At 40.6% G+C, this 9184-nt stretch overlaps 1 protein-coding gene across 1 annotated transcript; it reads left to right on the top strand.

Moving 5' to 3' along the window:
- Positions 1-7093: 7093 nt before the first annotated feature.
- Positions 7094-7968, top strand: LOC114925781 (uncharacterized). Its single transcript, XM_029294911.2, has 2 exons — positions 7094-7457; positions 7892-7968. The coding sequence occupies exons 1-2, from the start codon at positions 7094-7096 to the stop codon at positions 7966-7968; spliced, it is 441 nt and encodes a 146-aa protein (XP_029150744.2).
- Positions 7969-9184: the final 1216 nt, after the last annotated feature.

The raw sequence follows: 9184 nt of genomic DNA, 5'->3' as shown, positions 1-9184 counted from the left end.
CATTTGGAATTTTGAGCGCTACCCTTGTTGCTTGGATATTGAGTATGGTTTTTGGGCCTTAAAGTTTCTTATCACTTGTACTTCAATTTTGTGCGAAATATAAATTGTTATATATTGTTGAAAAGCTCTGAATGTCAGCTTTCCAACGCAATTGAAAGCGCATCAATTGGACATCTTTATCTCAAGTTATGGTCCTTTGAAGAAGGCATGGTCGCGCTATTTTGGAGGCCGAAAACGTTCACTTCGTTCACTTGTTTGAACGCTGGCTGTTTGGAGGCCAAAGTTTAGTGCCAGCTTCTGAGGCCCAAACTTGATGTTTCACCCCATACTATTATATATCGTTGGAAAGCACCGGATGTCTATTTTCTAATGCATTTGAGATCGCATCATTCCAAGCTCTACAGCTAAATTTATCCTCCTTGGAATGTGAAGAGGTCAGCTGGCCTTACTGCAGGTTGATACTATGTTCATCTTTGCACTTTCGGGGTATGTTTTCTCCCCCAGATTTAGTGTCCACCATGCAGTGCCATATATGCTTGGAAAGCTCTAGATTCCTACTTTCCAATGCCACTAGAATAACCTCATTTGGTATTTTGTAGCTCGAGTTATTTTTGTTGGAGTGTAAAGAGGTCAGGGTTGCAAATCCTCTTTGCTTCTCCTTGAGTCTGTTTCCACTCTTTTGCCACCTTGGGGTTGTGATTCTTCTTTTAGTGCTTTTATTGCTCCTTCTCCTTCATCTTTTCACCTATCATCAATCAAACAAATACATCAAAGCCTTGGCATAATCATCAACTCTTGCATCATTCATATTATCAACTAAATCTTGCAAGAAATCTAATGAAAATACATAAAATTACCAATGTTTGATTGAATCTAGACAAGCATAAAATTCTCACTCCAACACTTTCTTATTACCTAAAAATGCATGAAAACCAAGTGAAAACTAATGAAATAGGATTGTGAAACTAGCCTAAGATGACTTGTCATCAATTTCTAGTTTTGATTACTCAATTTGAATTCTCTAGTTTAATTCTCTAGTTTTCCAATTTCTCTCTCATGTTATGAATATTATGGATATTGAATTCTATGAGTACATTGATGTTTTCTATGATTATTAGTGTTAATTGAGTTGTTCTTTATGGATAATTGTTAGTGGGTCTTTATAATTTTTAATTTAATTGCAATTTGAACATGTCTTTTGTTAATGCATCCCATGTGTTTGATGAAATGTTTCCTTTGATTATGGAGTAGTTCTTCTTACTCTTGGCCTAAGCTATGAGAATTGGGTGATCTTGAGTCATTGGGTCTCATTGGATTGTTGATTAGAGAACTCTTGTGGTCAAGTTGATACCCGTTGACACTAACCCACTACTAATCTAATTAGTAGATTGGTTAGGACTTATGGGTTGAGATTGACCAAGCCACTAGACGTACCTCAAGCTTAGGAGTAAATATTACGTACTTAAAGCTCTTGGAGGTAGACTTAGTGAGTTTGTGTTCCTCAAAATTGGCAAATTATAATTGTAGACAAGGATGGTGACTCCAATTCCCATGCTTAGCCAAGAGTTTCTTTTATTATTCACAGTTGAAAACCAAAAATCTCATTTGTTTAGTTCTCGTTTAATTAATTGCTTAATTCTAGGATAGAAATAGATCATATGTTCCCTTGATTTAGTACTTGATTTAGTTTCTTGCACCTTAAGATTTCTTGTTCGTTAAGTTTCTTAGTTTAATTCTCTTATCAAGACTATCAACCCCGGAACTCTAACCAATGTGATGCATATGTTTGCCCATTCCTTGTGAGACGACCCGAGGTTTGAATACTTCAGTTACTTTTATTGGGGTTGAACTTTGTGACAAACCCAAATTTTTTATTAGGAGGGTTGTTTGTTGGTTTGGAAGCTATACTTACAATGAATAAACTCTTTTCAAAAGAAAAATTCTAAACCCTCACGACAAACCCCGCTCATCAAAATGGCGCCGTTGCCGGGGAATGGTTGCAACGTATGCCTTGATATTGGTTATGTGAATATTTGCATAATGTAGATAGTTTACTTACTTTCAATACTTAGTTGTAGTTTAGATTTTCTTTATATATGTGCTACGACTCCCAAGTTTGATGACTCGGTCTCAACCAAACTCTAGCTTAGCCGAGCTTGACCTTGAGATTGAAAGAACTTTGTTACACACTCGGCAAGCTAGACGGCGGTTGGACTATACGGCTAGTACTTCGGCCTCTCTTGAGAAGCCTACCGAATCACTAGACGGTACCGAGAGTGACTTGGAGTCCGCTACTTCCTATTCTTCTGTTGGCACCACTAATACATCTTTGCATCTCACAGGTGAACGTACATGGCGGAGCCACACCGAATCACCTTGCATGAGCAAGGAGCTCCGGACATCATACTTCAACCTTTGCAAACAAGGTATCCCAACATTGATCCAAACTTTGAGTTAAAGAATAGCTTGATAAATCTACTACCTAAGTATCATGGGATTCCGGGTCAAGACTCTATCCGACATCTAAGAGATTTTCAAGTTGCTTGTTCCACGGCTCGAAGGCATGGAGCCAATGAGGTGGCTATTATGGTTTTTGCCTTTCCCTTCTCTCTTGAGGGGAAAGCGAAAACATGGTTTTATTCGCAACCGGATGAGATTGTGACCAATTGGGATTTCTTGAGAAGAGAGTTTCTAGATAAGTTCTTTCCGCCGGAGAAGACCGATTATATCCGGAAGGAAATCTCGGATATAATACAAAAAGACCAAGAAATCTTGTATGAGTATTGGACAAGGTTCAAGAGGCTATTGGAATCTTGTCCACACCATGGATTGGACACTCATTTGCTTATCAGTTACTTTACCGGAGGTCTTTGTGCGGAAGATAGAAGATTGCTCACCACTTCTAGTGGCGGTTCCCTTTCCAAAAACAAGACAGCGGGAGAAGCTTGGAGCTTGATAAATGATGTTGCCGAGGCTACGCAACATGTAAGTGTAAGAAGCAATCCCCTCAAGGGTGTGGTAGAAGTGTCACCTTCCGAACCAAGCTTGACTAAGGTGCTCGGGGATATGACTACTATCTTTACGGAGATGCATAAAGAGCAAAAGGCATTCTACTCCATCCAAGCCATCCAAGCCGCACCCCAAGTTGCTCAACTTAAAGGTCCTCCTAGAATTTGTGGTTTGTGCTCTAGCACCACGCACTACACCGATCAATGTCACCAAATTCAAGAGAAGTACACCCTTGCTGTAGCCAATGTGAATTATAACAATCGTCCGTCCTACCCCCCTCAAGGCCAAAATAACTACTCTCATAGTAATAACTCCAATTATGGGTGGAGGGATAATGCACAAGGGAAAAATCAAAATCAAAGATGGAATAACTTTTCTTCTCACTACAACAATAATCACCAATCTTCATCACAATACCACCATAACAACATCAACCATCAAGCCAACTAAAATCATCACAACCAATCACCTCATCAAAATCAAAATAACTACCCTAAATACCAAGCACCACATCATAGACAACAATCCAACCAATCTTCTTCATTTTCTACCAACCAAGTTGATGAGCTTAGAGCTATTGTGGAAAAGAATGAAGAAAATAGCAAGGCTCAATTTAATAGCACGAGTGCTCAATTGACCAACCTCACTGAGATGATCTCAAGATTAGCTTTACCTTCCTCCAACAACACCAACCAACCCTCAAGCTCTTCTAACCTTCCATCCCAACCCCTTCCGAACCCAAAGGGCTCACTCAACGCCATTACACTATGGTCGGGGACTACATTGGAGGAGATACCTCCTAAGGCCTTGGAAGATGTTCACGAGGAAGAGGTGGTTGTTAAAGCTCTGCATGAAGTAGAGGAGGTAGACACAAGGCATGAAGAAGAAGAAGTGAGCCTTAAAGAACCCAAGAGGAAGGCTACAGTGGATGAGTCCATTCCTCTCCTATTCCCTTCCATGGTGAAGAAGGCCAAAAAAACACCGGAGTTTGATTTAAACATGCTTCAAGTATTAAAGATAGTTGAGGTAACCATCCCACTTCTTGATGTCATTCAATAAATTCCAAAGTATACAAAATTTTTGAAAGACTTGTGTACACACAAAGATAGGATTGGTGAGTTGGAGACTTTGTCATTGTGTAGTTTTATTTCTGCATTGATGAAGCCTATTCCTGAAAAGTTTGGTGATCCTGGACTTTGTTTGGTCTCTTGTTGTATTGGTGGAGTCATTTTCCACGATTGTATGTGCGATTTAGGGGCTTGCGTGAGCATTATGCCATTTTAGTATTTGTAAGATTGAACTTAGCTCCATTGAAAAGGTCGGCCGCTAGATTTGCCTTAGCCGACAAGAGTGTGATTACAGTGATAGGGATAGCCGAAGATGTGCTTGTGACAATCAAGGACTTGGTATTTCCGGTCGATTTTTTTATCCTTGAAATGCCACCAACAGATGGTAGAATCTCTTCCTCTGTTCTACTTGGTAGACCCTTCTTGAAGACCTCTAAATTCAAATTGGACGCCTTCACCGACACATACTCTTTTGGGGTCAGAGATAAGACAATCAAGTTCAATTTGAAGGAAGCCATGAAACACTCACCCGAGGAACATTCCATCCTCCGATGTGACGTAATTGATGAGGTAGTAGCAGAATTGCAAAGTGAAGATCACAACGAGCTGTGCTACCCTATTGTTGAGGAGAAGGATGATCATGCGGGTGAGCAAAGGGGAATTGTTGGGAGTGAATCCCAAGAGCTTGATGAGAAAGAACCTCAACTTGAGGTAAAATGTGAATTGAAGCCTCTTCCATCTCATTTGAGGTATGCATTCTTTGAGGACAACCAAAATTTTTCGGTCATTATTCCTAGTGAGCTCACTAGCCAAGAGGAAGAGAAGCTCCTAGATGTTCTAAGGAAGCACAAGAAAGCAATCGGTTGGAGCCTAGCTGACATTATGGGGATTGACCCCCGCACATGTATGCATCGTATTTTTCTCCAAGAGGGAGCTCGGCCGGTTAGAGAACCCCAAAGAAGACTCAACCCCACCATCCTTGATGTGGTGAAAAAGGAAGTCACAAGACTACTTGTGGCGGGTATCATATACCTGATTTCTGACAGTGAATGGTTGAGTCCGGTCCAAGTTGTCCTAAAGAAATCGGGCATCACCGCCGTCAAGAAGGAGGATGGTGAAGTAGTCACCACATAAGTACAAAATGCTTGGCGAGTGTGAATCGATTATAGGAAGTTGAATGCCGCAACAAGGAAAGACCATTACCCTTTTCCATTCATTGACCAGATGTTGGACCGACTTGCGGGTAAATCTCATTATTGCTTTCTTGATGGTTTTACTGGATACTTCCAGATTCACATTGCTCCTGAGGACCAGGAAAAGACCACATTTACTTGTCCCTTTGGCACCTTTGCTTACAAAAGGATGCCATTTGGGCTATGCAATGCACCTGCCACTTTTCAGCGGTGCATGACAAGTGTCTTTTCCGATCTTATGGAGAGTTGTTTGGAAGTCTTTATGGATGACTTCAGTGTGCATGGAACTTCATTTGATAGTTGTTTAGAGAACTTGGCCAAGGTCTTAGCTAGGTGTGTTGATACTAACCTTGTCTTGAATTTCAAAAAATGTCATTTCATGGTAAGACAAGATATAGTATTAGGACACGTAGTCTCTGACAAGGGCATTTCTGTAGACCTGGGCAAGGTAAATGTCATTACCAGTTTATCTCACCCCTCATCTGTGAGCGAGGTCCGTTCCTTTTTGGGGCATACAGGATTCTATAGGTGATTCATCAAGAATTTTAGCAAAATCGCATTGCCATTGTTACGCCTACTGAAAAAAGATGTGGACTTTGAGTTTGATAGCTTGTGCGGAAGCCTTTGAGGAGTTGAAGAGAGCTCTTACCACAGTGCCAATTGTGAGGGGCCCTAACTGGACGCAGCCATTCGAGATAATGTGTGACGCGTCAAATCATGCCGTAGGTGCCGCGCTTGCACAGTGCGATGGTAAGCACCCATATATCATTCCTTACTCCTCAAAGACATTGGATGCGGCACAATCCAACTATACCACTATGGAGAAAGAGCTTTTAGCCATTGTCCATGCATTGGATAAGTTTCGATCTTACTTGCTAGGCTCCAAAATAGTGGCATACACGGATCATGCAGCTTTAAAGTATTTTTTGACAAAGAATGAGTCGAAACCTAGGGTCATACGTTGGATCTTGCTCTTGCAAGAGTTTGAAATTGAGATTAGGGATTAAAGCGGGTCTCAAAATCTGGTTGTGGATCATTTAAGCCGCCTTGAAAATCTTAAATATGACCCATTTTCGGTTAATGACTCATTCCCTCTGGATAGTTTTGTATGCTGTTTCAGATAGTTTTCCTTGGTTTGCTCCTATGGCGAACTACTTGGTTGCTAAGATTTACCCTCCCAATTTTTCAAAACATCAAAGGGATAAATTGAGAAGTGATTCCAAATACTACATTTGGGATGACCCTCACTTGTGGAAGAGGGGAGTAGACCAAGTAATTCGTAGATGTGTCCTGGAATCTGAAATCCAACCCATTCTTGCGTCTTGTCATTCGTCCAAGTTTGGTGGCCACTTTGACACACAACGGACGGCTAAAAAGGTTTTTGATTGTGGATTCTGGTGGCCAACCCTATTCAAGGATGCTAACCAATTTTGTGTGTCATGTCACCAATGTTAGAAGTCGGGAATTGCATCCCAAAGGAATGAAATACCTCAACAACCGATGTTATTTTGTGAAATCTTTGATGTATGGGGCATAGACTTTATGGGGCCATTTCCTAACTCAAGTGGGTACTTGTATATTTTGTTGGTGGTTGACTATGTCTCAAAGTGGGTAAAAGTGATACCTACTCGCTTTGACGACGCTAATGCCGTGATTTCTTTCATTAGAAACAATATTGTGTGCCGCTATGGGTCGCCATGAGCAATCGTGAGTGACCAAGGTTCCCACTTTTGTAACAGGAGGGTAGAAGCACAACTCAAGCGCTATGGAATATCACACAAGGTTTCAACTGCCTATCACCCCTAGACGAACGGGCAAGCGGAAATGTCCAACCGAGAGATCAAGCGAATCTGGGAGAAAGTGGTAAATCCACAAAGGAAGGACTGGAGTTCTCGGTTGGAAGATGCATTATGGGCATACAGGACGACCTATAAGACCCCTTTAGGAATGAGTCCCTTTCGAATTGTCTATGGTAAGGCATGCCACCTCCCGGTGGAAGTTGAGCATAAGGCCTATTGGGCGGTGAAGCAGTGTAATATGGACATCACCAAGGCGGGTATAGCCCAGAAATTGCAACTGGAGGAGCTTGAATGTCTTAGAATGGAGGCATATGAGAATGCCCGGATTTACAAGGAAAAGACTAAGGCATTCCATGATCACCATATTCGGAAGAAGGATTTTCAAGAAGGTGATGAAGTTCTCCTCTACAACTCGAGGCTCATATTCATGCCTGGGAAGCTCCGTTCAAGATGGGAAGGACCCTTCAAGGTGAAGGAGGTAAAGCCCTATGGTGTAGTGGAATTGTTTGATCCTCAAAGTAAGGCAACCTTCAAGGTGAATGGCCATAGAGTGAAGAAATACGATGGCTACAAATCACCAAAGGAAGTGGAAGTGCTCCTACTTGAAGATGCACCAAAAGGAGAGGAAGCATGCTCTCATAATCGTCCAACTTAAGGACGTAAAAGAAAAGTGCTAGGTGGGAGACACCCCACCATGTTATGATCGTTCTTGTATATAATTTCTTGCTTTTAGCTTTCAATTCTTTGTGAATTTTGTGCTTCTTGATGTTGTTGAGCTTGTCTTGATATGCTAGGTTTTATTGATTTCGTTAGATTGTTGTAGTATTGATTATGATTTTATCAATCTTGGCAAATTTTGTTGTATTGGTTGCGTTGAAGAAAATGCTTCATCTTGAGTAATGTATGATTTTGTGAGTGTTTTCTCAACTTATCTAGCTTAGTAAATGTCAAAATTGTGTTGAATTGCATTTTTTTATGTTGTTAAAAAAAAAAGGGCACCCACGCGCAAGCGTGAAGTGCGCGTGATAAACCCATATTTTATGATGTATTTTGTGCTCAATTTAAGTGATTTATTCAATCCTTCACCCACTTATTCATGTAAATTTCATGGTTTTACTTTCCCTTCCTTATTATGTGATATATGTGAAAAACATGTTTCCTATGCTTTAAGAAATATTACTTTTAATTACCCTTTATTACCATTCGATGCCGTGATTTGTGTGTTAAGAATTTTCAGATCTCCTAAGGCAGGAATGGCTTAGAGGACAAAGAGGAAACATACAAAATTGAAAGGAAATCACAAAAATGGAGTTCTGAAGAAAAAGGCAGTGATATGAACACATGGACGACGCAGCCGCGTGCCTAGCGCGAAAAGGCAGCGACGAGAATGCGTGACTGACGCGGACGCATGCCTTGAGCAGAACGCAAATGACGCATACGCGTGACCGACGCGACCGCGTGGAAGAGCAGAACTCCAGATGACGCGACCGCGTGACCTACGCAGACGCATGACAGACGCCACGTGCAGAATCTGCAGAAAATGCCCCCAGCGATTTCTGGACCCTTTTTCGGCCCAATTTTGAATCCAGAAACACAGAATATAAGCCAGAGAATGGAGGAATCAAAGGAACAACTAAGAGAGCTCGTAATTCATAATTTTTAGCTTTAGATGTAGTTTTAGAGAGAGGGAGGTTCTCTCCTCTTTCTCTTAGGATTTAGGATTTAGGATTCCTCTTAAAGGAATTAGGATTTCTTATTATTTCAACTTATTATTTCAACTTTCTCTCAGGTTCAATATTCCTTTTATATTTTTATTTATTCTAATTCTTTTATTCATATCTGACTCATGTTACCAATTTGGCTTATGAATTCTTCGTATTTAGATTTGAATGTTTTATTTAATATAAATTGAGGTATTTTTAGATCTGACTTTGCTTTGCTTTATATGAATGCTTTTAATTTAGTTTAGATTTTTCCCTTTTGGCTTTGGTTGATTAATTGGTAACTCTTGAGTTATCAAACTCATCGTGATTGATAATTGTTATTTTAGCTAATTGAATTGAATTCCACTAACTCTAGTCCTTTCTTAGGAGTTGGCTAGGACTTGAGGATCTAA

Source organism: Arachis hypogaea, chromosome 18, assembly GCF_003086295.3.
Source record: "Arachis hypogaea cultivar Tifrunner chromosome 18, arahy.Tifrunner.gnm2.J5K5, whole genome shotgun sequence".
Taxonomy (NCBI): Eukaryota; Viridiplantae; Streptophyta; class Magnoliopsida; order Fabales; family Fabaceae; genus Arachis; species Arachis hypogaea.
The sequence above is the reverse complement of the archived record's forward strand: the minus strand, read 5'-3'. Positions and strand labels throughout refer to the sequence as shown.

Coding starts and splice junctions, on each gene's coding strand:
- LOC114925781 (XM_029294911.2), top strand. CDS start 7,094: ATGTCCAACCGAGAGATCAAGCGAATCTGGGAGAAAGTGGTAAATCCA. Junction 7,458..7,891: donor GAAGAAGGATTTTCAAGAAG/GTGATGAAGTTC, acceptor AGATTGTTGTAG/TATTGATTATGATTTTATCA.